General features: G+C 45.6%; 1 protein-coding gene across 1 annotated transcript in view; it reads left to right on the top strand.

Moving 5' to 3' along the window:
* GDF6 (growth differentiation factor 6) overlaps positions 1–17,655 on the top strand; it is a 68,656-nt gene extending 51,001 nt beyond the window's left edge. The window contains exon 2 of the mRNA XM_040354741.1: positions 15,431–17,655. Within this exon, the coding sequence (XP_040210675.1) occupies positions 15,431–16,302 (872 nt within the window). The 3' untranslated portion in view covers positions 16,303–17,655. The remainder of the gene's footprint in view (positions 1–15,430) is intronic.
* The last annotated feature ends 336 nt before the right edge of the window (positions 17,656–17,991 follow it).

Here is a 17,991-nt window from a genome sequence, read left to right as displayed (position 1 = left end):
ACTGCAGGCATGATATAAGAGATGGTCAGAGACCGTAGACCGTAGACATAATACAAGAGATGGTCAGAGACTGCAGACATGATACAAGAGATGATCAAAGACTGCAGACATGATACAAAAGATGGTCAGAAACTGCAGACATGATACAAGAAATGGTCAAAGACTGCAGACATGATACAAGAGATGGTCAGAGACTGCAGACATGATACAAGAGATGGTCAGAGACTGCAGACATGATATAAGAGATGGTCAAAGACTGCAGATATGATACAAGAAATGGTCAAAGACTGCAGACATGATGCAAGAGATGGTCAGAGACTGCAGACATGATACAAGCGATGGTCAAAGTCTGCAGACATTAATCAAGAGATGGTCATAGGCTGAAGACATGACACAAGATGGTCAGAGATTGGAGACATAATTCAAGAGATGTTCAGAGACGGCAGACATGATTCAAGAGATGGTCAGAGACTACAGACATGATACAAGAGATGGTCAGAGACTGCAGACATGATACAAGAGATGGTCAGAGACTGCAGACATGATACAAGAGATGGTCAAAGACTGCAGATATGATACAAGAAATGGTCAAAGACTGCAGACATGATTCAAGAGATGGTCAGAGGCTGCAGACATGATACAAGAGATGGTCAAAGACTGCAGACATGATTCAAGAGATGGTCAGAGACTGCAGACATGATACAAGATGGTCAGAGACTGCAGACATGATACAAGAGATGGTCAGAGGCTGCAGACATGATAAAAGAGATGGTCAAAGACAGCAAACATAGTACAAGAAATGGTCATAGACTGTGGACATGACACAAGATGGTCAGAGATTGGAGACATAATTTAAAATATGGCCAGAGATGGCATAAATGATACAAGATGGAGGGGGAGGGGGATCGGGAGAAAAGGATGGAGGAAGGGTCAGGGAATGCTTTCTTTTTCATGTTTCCAGTGGGAACCTAGCTAAGAGTCACTGTTTCTTACTGTGAATTTCATGTAGTGCAGAATAGACCTATGCACAAAAATCAGACCCATCATAAACCCATATACAGTGCAAATACAGACCTCTAACCAGAGCTAATTTATCTCCTCTTCCATAATGCACTCCTGTCCTGATCTGATCGCAGAGTGACCATGCCTCCGATCCAGCAAGCTGCACCAAACGCTGGTGTCATTTTTCTGAATATGTGAGGCTGGTGAAGGGTGACGTAGGGGAAGGGGAACAGGTTACAGGTCAGAAGGTCTTATTGGCTGCAGGTGGTGGAGATAGATGCCCTCCTTAATATATTCTAAGTAGAGCGTGCCTGTGATTTATTATAAGGCGGTATCCCTTAACTAGAGAACATGCATTTTATATTCTCCTGACCCCCACAGAAACATGGGGAAGGAAAGGAGACTTTTAGGGATAATGTTATTAAACTGCAAAATAAATAAATAAAAAAATTGTGCCCATGCAGGATAATGTCCCAACCACTTGCTGTCCACCCCATAGAAGTTTTACTGCTATAAGGGGGTAAGCTTTGCACTGGATCATGTATATATACTGTACGTGACCCGGCTCTTCCGGGTAGCAGGCGCAAATACATGCCGCCACTGGCTTGCTTCCGCTGTGATTTTACAGCAAAAGCTGATCAGTGGGTACCACTGACTCGATATCCCCTGGCACCCGCTGATCATTCAGTACATAGGCAGGATGGCAGTCTGCCTATGGAAACAAGGCGGATTGCCGTTCTGGCAGTAGGGAAAACACAAATCTAGGTCTCCCCCTAGTAAAATCACCTCCCACACAGTACAAGAACACTGGAAAGACACACAGTTAACCCTTTGATCACCCCTGATGTTAACCCCTTCCCAGCCAGTGTCATTGGCACAGTGACAGTGCATATTTTTGGTACTGATCACTGTATGAAAGCGGGAGTTCACCCGAATTTTTTTTTTTAACATTAGATTGATGCTCATTTTGTCAAGGGGAATCGGGTAGTTTTTTTAAAATCGAAGCAGTACTTACTGTTTTAGAGAGCGATCTTCTCCGCCGCTTCCGGGTATGGTCTTCGGGACTGGGCGTTCCTATTTGATTAATAGGCATCCGACAGGCTTCCGACGGTCGCATACATCGCGTCACGAGTAACCGAAAGAAGCCGAACGTCGGTGCGGCTCTATATGGCGCCTGCGCACCGACGTTCTGCTAACTTCGCAAAATCGTGACGCGATGTATGCGACCGTTGGAAGCCTGTCGGAAGCCTGTCAATCAAGTAGAAACGCCCAGTCCCGCAGCCCATACCCGGAAGTGGCAGAGAAGATGCATCTCTAAAACGGTAAGTACTGCTTCGATTGTAAAAAAAAACACCCGATTCCCCTTGACAAAACGAGCCTCAATCAAATGTTAAAAAAACGGTTTTTGGGTGAACCTCCACTTTAATGTCACTGGTTCCCAGAAAAGTATCAATTAGTGTCCAATTTGTCTGCCAAACATTAATAGTAAAAAATAAATAAATTAAAATATTCTATGTGGAAAAAACGAATAAATAAAAATTCCAAAAATATAGCCCATAGTTTGTAGACGCTATAACTTTTGCGCAAACCAATCACTATATGCTTATTTTTTTACATTGGATATGTTTTATAGCAGAAAGTAAAAAAAAAAATGTTATTTTTTTCAAAATTGACGGCTTTTTTTTTTGTTTATAGCGCAAAAAAAAATACAGAGGTGATCAAATACCACAAATAACATTTTTGATTTTTTGGGTGTCGCATGCCTGCGCAATTGTCAGTTAACCACTTAAGGACCGGAAGCATTCTAACTGTATGGGGGACTGTGTGAAACACACAAATCCATCTTCCTGTATAGCAGAAAGACAGCATCTGTTATGATCTCCAGTCAGAACGGAGATCTGCCTTGTTTACACAGGCAAATCCCCGTTCTGTCACTGTGGGAAAAGATTGCAGGTGGTCGGCCGACTCGATGTCACACTAACTGGCTCCCCCTCTGGCCAATAGGTGCACCCACAAAAGCGAGATCCCGCACTGACGTACAGCTACAGCGATTTGTGGGATCGTGCCACCTTGCCGCAGTATAATGACGGCGGCTGGTCAGCAAGCGGTTAAAGCAACGCAGTGCCATATCACAAAAAATGATTTGTCATGGGGGGGGGGGGGGGGTAAATCTCCCGGAGCTGAAGTGGTTAATGTGTAGGTTGCTTCGCAACTAGCACATTATGACAGACTTACTTTAAAATGAAGCCCTCAGCGCTTCTATCCTCACCTGGTCCTCCTTCTGGGTTTGCGGGCTTCGGCCGGTTGAATGGACGAGCTGCGGTGGCGTCACTTCTGCGCATGTGTATGAGAGCCATGTTTGTGTGTAAAGAGCTCTGAAAGGTGACAAAGAGCCCCCCGACCCACCTATACTAATCATACCAGTGATCCTTCCGCAGCCAGCACTGAAACAACTGCTGTCAGTCACCCCGAATATTTAGTGATGTCACTTCCCCAGTCTAGCTCATGCTTAGTGATTGGCTGCTAGACCTAAGCACTGTCACAAAGGAGGAGGTCAAATGCTCCTTCATGCCGGGTGGTAGTGCTAGAGATTGTGGACGGCTATGGAGGAGGAAAGAGCAATGAGGGAACGCTGGTTAGGTCCATATAAGGGGGTCAGGGGTCCTGCATAGGCAAGGTTAGAGTGTCTCTTTAACACATGTGACAGTGAGTGCTGGAAGGTAGGTACATATGTTTTGGCCATGTATGTGCATTGGGGTGCCATTAAAATGACTAGCAAAACATGGCAAACGAGTGGTGAATTGTACTGTACCTGCACAGAGAGTTGTTGTAATGTGTGTGCAGTACAATTTGCAATTGAAAATGGATAGGGGCCTAAAAGTGTAGGCATATAGCTATATATATACAGTTGAAATGCATAGATCTGAACTATTAGGTGTCCAATCACAGCACAGGAAGAGAGGAGGAGCGGGCGGGAGAAGCAATCAGGGTCAGGGAAGATGGAGGACACAGACACTGCCCACCCGAGACAAGATAAGTGCCGGGCAGATGATGGGGGGGACACAGTGGCAGCACTTGGGGCACAGTGGCAGCACATGGAGCACAGTGGCAGCACATGGAGCACAGTGGCAGCACATGGGGCACAGGGGCAATATTTGGGGCACAGTGGCAGCATTTAGGGCACAGTGGCAGCTCTTGTGGCACAGTGGCAGCACATGGGGCACAGTGGCAGCATTTGGGACACAATGGCAACATTTGGGGCACAGTGGCAGCACTTGGGGCACAGTGGGAGCGTTTGATGGGCAGAGTGGCTGCGCTTGATGGGCACAGTGGCTGCATTTGATGGGAACAGTGGCTGCATTTGATGGGCACAGTGGCTGCGTTTTATGGACAAAGTGGCTGCGTTTGATGGGCACAGTGGCTGCGTTTGAGGGGCAAAGTGGCTGCGTTTGATGGGCACAGTGGCTGCGTTTGAGGGGCAAAGTGGCTGCGTTTAATGGGCAAAGTGGCTGTGTTTGATGGGCACAGTGGCTGCGTTTGGTACAGTGGCTGCAATTGATGTTTTTTTCCAGAATTTTTCAGTTTGTTGTCACCCCCCCAAAAAATTTTGAGCACCAGCCGCCACTGGGCCTGACAAGTCGAAACCCAAGTCTCACAAGTGTGAATGGAGCCTAAGAGGCCATAATCTTTTATTGCTGATAACATTAAATTAGCAGATAAGATAAAAGACCACCAATGTGTTTTTGGGGGATAAACATAACCCCTTTATCAGGCCCTGAATAAATGAAAAGGCTTCCTATAGGATTGTATCTATAAAAGTTAATAAAACATATTCTATGTAAAAAAAAAAAAAGCAATTGATGAACATTTGTTTTTCTCCCCTTCAGTAAAAACAATGCAGCTTAGTCAAGGTTGTGATTGGATAGAAAGATTCTTATCTATGTGTACTCTTCTCCAATCGGCAAGCTCCATTCATTAGATTGCAGTAGAGTTTGGCTGGCTTACAGTATTGTTGCTTCCTCTTCCAGTTGGAAACTGATGTGTAGGAGATTATGATGAGGAAAGTGGAAACATAGAACTTGACCCGTAGGGTTAGCTCACTGGTATTGCTAAAGTATGGATATTGAAGTAAACCAGATGGTTCATGTTATTATTTTATTTTTACTTATTTTTTTAACCCAATTAATGAACTAAAATGGTAGGATTTATTATTCATGTTCTTGTATTTGTCAGAAGTTCTAGTATATTGATTATCTATTTAAAGAGAAAGTAAAGTCTCCCTCTTTAACCCCTTCAACACAGAGCATTTTCACCCCCTTCCTGCCCAGACCAATTTTTCGTTTTCAGCGCTGTCGCAATTTGAAGGACAATTGTGCGGTCATACAACACTGTACCCAAATGAAATTTTTTTGTTCTTTTCCCACAAATAGTGCTTTCGTTTGGTGGTATTTGATCACTTCTACGGTTTTTATTTTTTGCGCTAAAAACAAAAGAAAAGTGACAATTTTTAAAAAAACACAATGGCCCAGATTCTCGTAGATGGGCGTAAAACTGTGCGGGCGTAACGTATCTGATTTACGTTACGCCGCCGCAAGTTTTACAGGCAAGTTCTTTATTCACAAAGAACTTGCCTGTAAAGTTGCGGCGGCGTAGTGTAAATCACCCGGCGCAAGCCCACCTAATTCAAATTAGCCGGGTAGGGGGCGTGGAGCATTTAAATTAAGCGCGTTCCCGCGCCGAACGTACTGCGCATGCGCCGTCCGGAAAATATCCCAGGGTGCATTGCTCCAAGGACGTCATTGGTTTCGACGTGAACGTAAATGTCGTCCAGCCCCATTCACGGATGACTTACACAAACGATGTAAATTTATAAATTTCGACGCGGGAACGACGGCCATACTTAACATTGGTTGCCCCTCACATAGCAGGGGCAACTTTACGCTGCGCAAACCTAACGTAAACGTCGTAACTTCACTGCGTGGACTGCGCGTACGTTCGAGAATTCACGTATTTAGCTAATTTGCATACTCGACGGGGAAAACGATGGAGGCGACACCTAGCGGCAAAAAAATATTGCATTTAAGATCCGACAGCGTAAGATCCTTACGCCTGTCTAATCTAATGGATATCTATGTGTAACTGATTCTAAGAATCAGTCGAATAGATACGACGGCCCATTGCGTTGCGCCGTCGTAAGCCCTTTGAGAATCTGGGCCAATATTTTTTCCTTTTTGATTTAATAAATATCACATTAAAAAAAAAAAAAATATGTTTTTCCTCAGTTTAGGCTGATACGTATTCTTCTACATATTTTTGGTAAAAAAAATCGCAATAATAATAATTTATATTGATTGGTTTGCGCAAAAGTTATAGCATCTACAAATAGGGGATAGTTTTATTTCCATTTTTTTTTTTACGAGTAATGGCGGCGATCTGCGATTTTTATTGTGACAGTGACATTGCGATGGACACATTGGACACTTTTGACACATTTTTGGGAACATTCACATTTATACAGCGATTAGTGCTATAAAACTGCACTGATTACTGTGTAAATGTGACTTGCAGGGAAGGGGTTAACACTGGGGGGGGGGGGGTGCTGAAGGGGTTAAATATGTTCCATGGAAAAGATAATTACTGTAGGGGGGAGGGGACTCACAAGGGGAGGAGACAGATCTGTGTTCCTCTGTACTGGGAACACAACATCGGTCTCCTCACCTCTGACAGGAGGTGGATCTGTGTGTTTACACACACAGATCCACACTCCTGCCGTGATCACGGGCAATCGTGGGTGCCCGGCAGACATCGCGGCCGCCGGTGTGTGCACACCCCCTAGCGGCCGCGAATCCAAGGACTTCATATGGCGTCCACCCTGGAGGGAGAGACAGTTCCTGCCGACGTCATATTACTATGGCTTGGTAGGGAACTGGTTAATTGTACCTACAGGTAAGCCTATAGTAAGGCTTACCTATAGGTACTGTATATGTCTCCTAAACTTCCACCGTTTAGGTGATACTTACTACATGCGCTGCCGCCAATGTGATTGGCGCATTTGCACTGAAGAAATAGCCCACTCGTGCCATTTCTTCAGGCCCTCTGCCATGACCAGCGGTGCATACTAGCTCATTATGCCTTTGTCTTGCAGGTTTTTTTTTTTCATTTTTTTTTCGGTTTTTAAATAGGACCCTAGGAGGGGATATTGTATTTATATTGGACTGATATGGAGATGTCCTCATGTTTCTTCAACATGAAGTGACCCCCCCCCCAAAAAAAAATCACTGGATACTTTTTGGGTTGTCCCTCTGGCTTTTATTAGAATGACGTTGTGTCTGGACCTAGTAGGGACTTATCAGACAGCAGATTGAAATACTATTTCAAAAACATTTAAGGCTTTTTTTTGCATATTTCTTACTGTTGTAGTAAGGGTTGTTTTTTTTCAGTGCTCCTCGGTTCTTCTATTAGGCTTCATTTCCACTGGCGTTTTTACAGCCACTTTTCTGAGCGTTTTTTACAGCTTAAAAACGCCTGTCCATGTTATTCTATGGCATCATACCCACATAGGCGTTTTTGAGCTGCAAATGACATAGGCGTTTTTGAGCTGTAAAAAAAACGCAGGACCAGGGCGTTCTGAAGCTCCAGAGTAGAGCGTTAAAAAACGCTCAAAAACGCGCGAAAACGCTCAAAAACGCTCAAAAACTCGACCGCTGCATTTTTAAAGCTGCAGCTCACAATTTTTAAAAAAAAAATCAACATGGACAGGCGTTTTTAAGCTGTAAAAAAGCCTAACAACAGTGGCTGTAAAAACGCCAGTGGAAATGAAGCCTTACAGTCTGCTAAAGGCAGCTGTGATGGACCTCTAGTCTTATTTGCAGTGGCACTAACTAAAGAGCTCTAATGTAAGAAACCAGTGAACATTTCAGCTCTATTGCATTCTCTCCAGACAGAAAGGGGCAGGTCCACAAAAGGATTACGCTGGCGTATCTACTGATACGCCGGCGTAATTTTAAATTTCCTGCATCGTATCTTTGTTTTTTATCCACAAAACAAGATACGACGGCATCTGGGATCGATCCGATAGGCGTACGTCTTAGTACGCCGTCGGATCTAAGCTGCAATTTTTCGGCGGCCGCTAGGTGGCGTTCCCGTCGAAATCCGCGTCGAGTATGCAAATTAGCTAGTTACGGCGATCCACGAACTTACGTCGGCCCGCGCATTTTTTTACGTCGTTTTCGTTCTGCTTTTTCCCGCATATAGTTAAAGGTGCTGTTATGAGGCGTACTCAATGTTAAGTATGGCCGTCCTTCCCGTGTACAATTTTGAAATTTTTACGTTGTTTGCGTAAGTCGTTCGCGAATAGGGATTTGCGTAGAAAGACGTCACCGTCGTAAGCATTGGCTTGTTCCGTTGTTTACGTCGGGTCACGACATATTTTCATAAAACACGCCCCCATTACATCCATTTGAATTCCGTGCCCTTACGCCGCAAGAGATACACTATCTCGCCGTAACTTACGGCGCAAATTCGTTGAGGATTCGAAAGAAAAAAAAGTAAGTTACAGCGGCGTAGTGTATCTTAGATACGCTACGCCCGGCACAATAATGCGCCGTTGTACGTGGATCTACCCCAAAATGTCCACATAGAACCAAACTTTCGGTTTTTAGTTTATTTTAAAGAGTTAAACCACCAAACAATTTCTGGTATCTCTCAGGCATCGTACACACAACCGAGAATCTCGTCGTAAAAGAAACATAGTTTTCCTTGACGAGTTCCTTGTCAGGCTTGTCGAGAATCTTGTCAAGCTTTCTTTGCGTACACACTGTCAAGACAGAATCTCGTCGTTCTCAAACGCAGTGACGTACAAAACACGTACGACGGCACTATAAAGGGGAAGTTTGATTTAAATGGCACAACCCTTCGGGCTGCTTTTGCTAATCTCATGTTACTGCGTGTTAAGTAAAAGTTTGGTGAGAGACGATTCACGCTTTTCAGTCTGTTACAGCGTGACGAATGTGCTATCTCCATTACAAACGCTACTTTTACCGAAGGTGCGCTCCCGTCTCATACTTTATTGTGAGCATGCGCGGGTTTCTAAGCATACACACAAATGTGTTTCTCGTCGTAAACCAGCCCGACGAGAAACACGACGAGGAAATTGAGACTCCCGACGAGAAAACAATGTTCTCTTTTTTTCTCGTCGGGATCCACAACAGTTTTCTCGACGAAAAACATACACACGGCCGTTTTTCTCTGCAAAAATGCTCTGCCAACATTTTTCTTGATGGATTTTGTCGAGGAAAACGGTCGTGTACACGGGCTCAGACTCCACTGGTTGTGCTTGGGGTTCCATGTCAGCAATTTAACTGTTATGGGGGAGTCCCATTCTTGCTGCTGAATTTATAATTGATTATATGCTATAGCATTATGTACTTTGCACACCTAACACTGCACTGAACAGGAGGAATTAATTTGCACAGGCAACCCAGTGTATTGCTTGATTTGCCTTGTTTTGCTACATATATGTAATGGAGTGTTGTACCTTGCTTTGTGCACGGGTCCAAATCATTTGGTGAAGAAGGGGATTATGGTGTGGGGTTGTTTTTTAGGTGTTGGGCTTGGCCCCTTTGTTCCAGTGAAGAGAACTCTTATGCCGCGTACACACGACTGTTTTTCAGGTTCTAAAAAATTAAGTTTTTTTTTAATGTCATTAAAAACGATCGTGTGTGGGCTTCAGAGCATTTTTCGGGTTCTGAAAAACTGCCAATTTTTTTTCCGAACATGCTCTATTTTTTCACAAAGTTTTTAACGTTGTCGTTTTTCAGGTTGTAAAAAATGGTCGTGTGTGGGCTTTAACGATGTGAAAAACTTGCTCAAAAGCAAGTTATGAGGCGGGAGCGCTCGTTCTGGTAAAACTACCGTTCCTAATGGAGATAGCACATTCATCACGCTGTAACAGACAGAAAAGCGCGAATCGTCTTTTACTAACACGAAATCAGCTAAAGCAGCCCAAAGGTTGGCGCCATCCGAATGGAACTTCCCCTTTATAGTGCCTTTGTACGTGTTGTACGTCACTACGCTTTGCTAGAGCATTTTTTTCTCACGATCGTGTGTAGGCAAGGCCAGTTTAATGATCAAGTTGAAATAAACGTTTTTTGTAGAGCCTGAAAAACTTCATTTTTTACAACCCGAAAAATGGTCGTGTGTACGCGGCATTAGAGCGGAGGTCCCACAATTTTTTTTTTTTAAAAGTGAGCAGCTACAAATACTGCAGCTGCTGACTTTTAATAAATGGACACTTACCTGTCCAGGGTGCCCGCAATGTCGGCACCCGAGACTGAGCTCCTCTCTTGGCTGCCCCCGCCGCCATCCTCGGTGAAGGAATCAGGAAGACATGCGTTTTGGCTTCACTGCCCGGTTCCCTACTGCGCATGCGCGAGTCGTGCGGTGCGTCCTCACTGGTCCCCACTGTCTCCTGGGACCAGTGTGTTTCCCAGAAGACAGCGGGGGGTGACACGCAGGGGCGTGACTCCCGTGGGAGTCTATTCCCGGAAGTGGGTGCAGATACCTGTATTATACAGGTATCTGCACCCCCTCCCCCTGAAAGGTGCCAAATGTGACACCCGAGGGGTGGAGGGTTCCGAAAAACGGAGGTTCACTTTTTGTGTGGACCTCCGCTTTAAGGCATCAGCATACCCAGGGGCGGCCTTAGGTGTTCAGGCGCCCGGTGCAACCTAATCCTGTGGCGCCCCCCCATCTTCACCCCTCGCCCCCTGGTCACATAAACATACACAAAGAGGTCCCTTATATCCTCCTCCCCTTCTGTGTGTAGGCTGGCTATAAAAAGTAAATACTTTTTATTTTTTATTTTTATCTGAAAAAGTAGATGCATGCAGGGCCAGGGGCTTAGTGTGACTTACTTTTCGGTGGACGGTGCGGCTCTGCATTTAAAAATGGCGCATGCGCTCTTCCCGATAATAACCAAGCGTTTTCAGGCTTTCCCGAGCAGCGACGGTGCATGCGCAGTGTGCCTGTCGGGGCCGGCAGCAGCCATTTTTTTTCAGGTGCCGCAGCCGATACATTGCTCTTCACCCAGTCTCAGGGCAGGGGGACCTGGCAGCGCCTGCTGCTGTGACTCGTACTCCTGTGATGATCATGTGAGTAACTGACTGCGACTCACATTCTGCGAGCTATGATGGCCACATGGCGCCCCTGTTGCCCATGGCGCCCTGTGCGGCCGCACAGCTCGCACACCCCAAAGGCTGGCCCTGAGCATACCAAGACATTTCATGCTCTCAACCTTGTGGTAACAGTTTGAGGATGGCAGTTTGAGGATGGCCCCTTGCTGTTCAAACATGACTGCACACCAGTGCACAAAGCAAGGTTCCTAAAGGCATAGATGAGTGAGTTTGGGGTGGTGAAACTTGACTTGTCTGCACAGAGTCCTGACCTCAACACGATAGAACACCTTTGGGAGGAATTAGAGCGGAGACTGCAAGCCAGGCCTTCTCTTCCACATCAGTGCCTGACCTCACAAAATGCATTTCTGGAAGAATGGAGAGAATAAGTTGTTATAGCTGCAAAGGGTGGGCCAACTCAACATTGAACCCTATGGGCCAGATACACAGAGCAAGTACGCCGGCGTATCTACTGATATGCCGGTGTACTTTCAAATTTCCCACGTCGTATCTTTGTTTTGAATCCTCAAAACAAGATACGACGGCTTCTGGGTTAGATCCGACAGGTGTACGTATTCGTACGCCTTCGGATCTAAGATGCAATACTTCGGCGTCCGCTGGGTGGCGTTTTCTGCGTCCGGTATGCAAATTAGAGATTTACGACGATCCACGAATTTGACATGCTTCCGACCGGGGCATACAGCGCGTCACGAGTTGCCGAAAGAAGCCGAACGTCGGTGCGCAGGCGCCGTATAGAGCCGACTCGCAGTCCGGCTTCTTTCGGCAACTCGTGATGCGCTGTATGCGCCGGTCGGAAGCATGTCAATCAATTAGGAACGCCCAGTCCCGCAGATTATACCCGGAAGCCGCGGTGAACATATATATAAAGATTCCACCAAGCTTTAGTTAGTGGTATCATGGAGTAAATGAGGCTGAATACAAATGCACGCTACACTTTTCAGATATTTATTGGTAAAAAAAGTTTACAATTTATAATTTTCCTTCCAGACATGATAAAATGTGGAAAATTCCAAGGGGTGCATAGCTGCCAACACTCCTGAATTTCTCAGGACATTCACGGTTTTTAGACCTTTGTCCCAGAAAAAATCACAGGAACTTGCCGTTGTCCTGGCAACCCGTCACCAGCCGACCCCTACAGCAGCTCCCAGCTGTAAAGACATGGCCGTGGGGGATCTCCATGTGGCTAGCAGGTCTCCTCCCTGTGTAAAGTGCAGAGGGGAGGGGCCTCTGATCCGGGCAGCTAATCGTCTTCTCTCTTTAGTGTACATGCAGAGCAATTAACTTGTACCTGATGCCGGTTAGCTGTCCAGGTCAGAGGCCTCTCCCCTCTGCACTGTACACAAGAAAGAGACCTGCTAGCCGGAGGGAGATCCCCAGGGCTCAAGTCCTGCGGGAACGCGTGGGAACGGAGTTCCTGCACTTTTTTCACAGCAGGAACGCAGTTCCCTTTGCAGGACTAGAGGAGCCGAGCCGCCCGAGCTAATCCTTCGCTAATCGGCGATGCCCAGCTCAAGTCACTGTCAGGGGCAGGCGAAACTTAGTAATCCTTTATGTTACTGGCCGCTTCCTGTATATGGATTTATCGGGTAGTGTGCGGGTATTCCGTCATTTCCTCGATGCCGCAATGTCTCCTGGGAGCTTTTGTCATTGTTCCCAGGAGACATTGCGGAGGTCTGCCACGAGTTATGGCGGGATTTAGAAAGAACTTGCTTAAAGTTCTTTCTAAATCCCGCGATAACTTGCGGCAGACTTTCGCAATGTCTCCTGGGAACAATGACAAACATGCGGTTTAGTAATTATGCATATGAGCGTATCATTTTTTTTTTTTGGTGGGGAAGTGGATATTGGGTGGGAGTTCCCACACTTTTTTTCCCCAGGACTTGACCCTTAGAGATCCCCCTCTTAGTGAGTTGACAGCCAGCAGAGGTGCAGGGGGAGATGCTGCAGATAACAGGATGTTGCTGGTGGGTGGCCATCATGGGGTGATCTGCTGGACGGTCTGTGTGTTGGGGGGTACAGAGTGCTGTGTTGAAGGTGCACATCAAGTGAAGTCCAGTACCATGCCAGAAACCCTCTCACCCTCTCCTGTACCATATCTGCACCCTCTCACCCTCTCCTGTGCCATGTCCGTACCCTCTCCTGTACCATCTCCACACCATCTCCTGTACCATGTCTGCACCCTCTCCTGTATCATGTCTGCACCCTCTCCTGTACCATGTCCGCACCCTCTCCTGTACCATGTCCGCACCCTCTCACCCTTTCCTGTTTCATGCCTGCACCCTCTGACCCTCTCCTTTACCATATCTGCACCCTCTCCTGTGCCATGTCTGCACCCTCTCCTGTACCATGTCCATACCCTCTCCTGTATCATGTCTGCACCCTCTCCTGTACCATGTCCGTACCCTCTCACCCTTTCCTGTTTCATGCCTGCACCCTCTCACCCTCTCCTTTACCATATCTGCACCCTCTCCTGTGCCATGTCTGCACCCTCTCCTGTACCATGTCTATACCCTCTCCTGTATCATGTCTGCACCCTCTCCTGTACCATGCCCGCACCCACCCACCCTTTCCTGTTCAATGCCTGCACCCTCTCCTGTACCATATCTGCACCCTCTCACCCTCTCTTGTACCATATCTGCACCCTCTCACCCTCTCCTGTACCATATCTGCACCCTCTCCTGTACCATGCCCGCACCCTCTCACCCTTTCCTGTTCCATGCCTGCACCCTCTCACCCTCTCCTGTACCATATCTGCACCCTCCCACCCTCTCCTGTGCCATGTCTGCACCCTCTCCTGTACCATGTCCATACCCTCTCCTGTATCATGTCTGCACCCTCTCCTGTACCATGCCTGCACCCTCTCACTATTTCCTGTTCCATGCCTGCACCCTCTCACCCTCTCCTGTGCCATGCCTTCACCCTCTCACCCTCTCCTGTACTATGTCCGCACCCTCTCACCCTCTCCTGTACCATTCAGTACCCTTTCACCCTCTCCTGTACCATGTCCGCACTATCTGACAGTCTCCTGTACCATGTCTGCACCCTCTCTGACTGTCTCCTGTACCATGTCCTCTCACTCTCTGACCGTCTCTGGTATCATCTCCTCACGCTCTCTGACGGTCTCTTGTATCATGTCTGCAGTCTCTGACCATCTCTTGTATCATGTCCACACACTTTCTGACCATCCCCCTTTCTCTTTTTTTCTCTCTTTCTCTCTTTTTCTCTCTGCCTCTTTCTCTCTTTCTCTCTTTTTCTCTCTCGCTCTTTCTCCTATTCTTGCTTTCTCCCTTTCCTCCTTCAGTAAAAAGTAGACCTAGATGCAAATTATTGCATTAGGACCACCAAACATGAATGAACCCAGATGTGGGTAGATACCCAACAGTAGAGGACATGGGCTGCTTTGTGCAAAACCACTGCACAGAGCAGGTAAGTACAACATGTTTTTTTCAATTCTTTCCTTTAGAATCACTTGAAGCTATTTTACCGCTTATTAAGAATATGCAAATAGTTTAATGTCCTTAGTTTGGGTACAGGTGCACTTTTATGTCTATCACTAACAGGTTAATGATTCATTGCTGAAGCATCTGTTTCCTTTGTCATTTAAGAATAAAGCAGTAAATATTTTAGGCAGTCTCTAGAACAGAAGGTGGCTGCATATGAGGCTCCAAAAATGTTATATTCTCTTCACAACTGTCATACATGATATTAGTCTAATTCTGCATACACACGATCGGACATTCCGACAACAAAACCGTGGATTTTTTTCCAACGGAATGTTGGCTCAAACTTAAAAAATTAAGAACCAGCTCTCAAACATTTGTTGTCGGAAATTCCGACAGAAAATGTCCGATGGAGCCTGCACACCAAAAGCTCACATCAAACATTTGTTGTCGGACATTCCGATCGTGTGTATGTGGCATTATTCTTTCATGGCACTACAAGTCCCAGCATGCTGCTCAAGGCCTTGTAGTTCCACAGCAGTTCTGAAGCCAGGGTTTATGGTGCTCTGGAAACCTTTGTTCCTTTAGCTCATTATTAATTGTTAACGCTTTTTTATTGTGATCTACAAGTCTTTGTGATACAAGCATGGTCTTTGATACAGTAAGAGGACTGAACTATATTTAGTGATAATTAGATGAAGGGCCTTGAAGTTCCTAGTAGTTACAACAGGTAGACAGGACACGTTCCAGACTGTTAAGTGAAACTGACAGCATTTTTTTCCTTTTATCTTGCAGACGATCTCTCCCATTCTCCTGCTAGAAGACAGAGGTATTTGTTTGATGTATCAACTTTGTCAGACAAAGAAGTACTAGTGGGAGCTGAGCTAAGGATCTTTCGGAAAACTCCCATGGAGCTGGCAAAAGCGCCCTTGGGGCTGTACCACCTGCAGATTTTGCCTTGCTCATCCAAAACCCCATGGGATTCCATCACACTGGACCTGCGGGAAACGACTGTGCCGGGGTGGGAAGTCTTTGACGTGTGGAAAAGCCTGGATGACTTAAGAATCAGAAAGCAGCTTTGCTTGGAGTTAAAAGCCATCTCAGCCACCTCGGGGCTTGAGGTGAACCTAAAAAGTTTAGGTTTGGCTAGAAAACCCAGATCGCAACAGGAGAAGGCTCTTCTGGTGATGTTCACCAAATCCAAGAAGAAGAACCTTTATAATGAGCTAAAGGAGCAGGTTCATTCTTCCAAGGGGCTGGAAAAAGAGGCAAAATTTCAATTTAAAACCAAGAGAAAAAGAAGGACAACTTTTAATAGTCGTCATGGAAAACGCCACGGAAGGAAATCTCGACTTCGATGTAGCAAAAAGCCGCTCCACGTGAACTTTAAGGAATTGGGCTGGGATGATTGGATTATAGCTCCCTTAGAATATGAAGCATATCACTGTGAGGGAGTCTGTGATTTTCCTTTAAGGTCTCATCTAGAACCCACCAACCATGCAATTATCCAGACCTTAATGAACTCTATGGACCCAGGATCTACTCCTCCTAGCTGTTGCGTCCCTACCAAATTGACTCCTATCAGCATTCTTTACATTGACGCTGGTAATAACGTGGTCTACAAACAGTATGAGGATATGGTGGTAGAGTCCTGTGGTTGCAGGTAGCAGATGCTAGTTTGGTGACTCTCAGTCTTATCGAAAAATTGATAGGATGGAAAACAAAAAAAATGAACTAAAGGGACAAGAGCGGGCTGGTCCAGGACCGAGTTGTGTAAAATTTCAGGGGAGAAGTGGTAACATACGTCTGGCCCCTCCTTTTACCCTAGCAGGATATATCATACGCTGCAAGAAAGGCACTGATCAGTGACTGCATGGTGTGCACTGTGCTTTTCACAGACACTTTACATATAAAGCTACACGTTTCTAACCACGGGTGAGCAAAGAAAGCCACGACCGCCTTTAATTAGGTCATATTTTCTATAAATCCTCCGGATGGAAGGCAGTTTATAAGCTGATCCTTCAGAAAGAACAAAAAAAAAAAAAGAGAACTTGGTTAGAGCTTTGATTGTCATTTGTCTGATTAGAGTTCCCAGTGAGTTCTCTACAATAGTCTCATGTTCCTTGTAAGATGGCGGGAGGAGGTGGAAGCGAGTCTGACGGTGGCACTTTGTTATCCCTCCCCATTAAATCTGATGGAACCCACGCCATCCAGATCTAGCGGTGGGAGTCACGTCTGGCTAGAAAAGGATTATGTTGCTGCTTTTTCTTTTCTGTTGATTTTTGAAGTGTACACAAGATGCAGTGACAGGCACCTGTTCAAACTGAGCCCATTTAAGATTACAGGAGAGTAATAGTCTGTTCTTTTCATGGGCTGGCATGCGGAGAGTAATGAGAGCAGCCAACAAGCATACAAGCCCCCAATAAAAGTTTTTCTTTTCCCAGCTCCCTTCCTTATCGTAGCAAGTAATCCAAAAGGATGATCCACATCACTTCACAGGCAGAGGTCACTTAGTAGACACAATGACACACAGCTGAAAGAGAAGGAAGGGTGAAAACTGAGATATTAAGGTGAATTGAGTGTCTGACGGGACAAAGAGGAAAAAATGGTTTCAAAAAGTGGGACTTTTAAGGCACATCATATTACATTAAAATACTTTTTATTTATTTATTACAGTCAACATCCATAAAATACTCTTCATTTTGTTGTACAAAATGTCATAGAACAATACAAAACATATTAAAAGCATAGTAGTGACTGAACAGTCACAAAATTGGAGGCCTCTCCTTCCACACTTTCAAAGCCTTGAGTATAACCTTAGTGTAATTATACCAGGAAAATGTATATATAATTTTCAACAATTTTGATTACTTTTGTACAGATGTTTTTGTGAATGAATAAATACACTGATGAAGTGGATAATGTCCATGAAACACGTTGGGTCACAAGAAATCAGTATTTTGGGACATTGTATACTGCTTAGTCACTACTATTCTTTTAATACAGTGGAACCTTGGTTTACGAGTCACGCCGTTAACGAGCGTTTTGAATAACTCGGTTTGCGAGTGTTGTCTCGCAAAACTAGCAGAATTCAAGCTGATGGGGTGTGCAGTACCGCATTTGGCCAGAGGTGGGGGGGGGGGGTGCTGGTGATACTCGGAATGGTTCTGAGCCGTTTCGAGCCATTTGTAAATACTCGTAAATACTCAGTTCCCGAGTGTTTCCAAACCTTTCCAAGGGTTTCCGAGATCAGCCGAGCTGTCCCCAAGTATTTCCGAGGCTCTCTGGCGCCCCCCACCTCTGGCCACATGCGGAATTGCATCCCATAGAAGTCAATGCAGAACGAATTATCTTTG

Source organism: Rana temporaria, chromosome 5 (genome assembly GCF_905171775.1).
Source record: "Rana temporaria chromosome 5, aRanTem1.1, whole genome shotgun sequence".
Taxonomy (NCBI): domain Eukaryota; kingdom Metazoa; phylum Chordata; class Amphibia; order Anura; family Ranidae; genus Rana; species Rana temporaria.
Note: the sequence above shows the minus strand (reverse complement) of the source record. Positions and strands in the feature narration are given on the sequence as shown.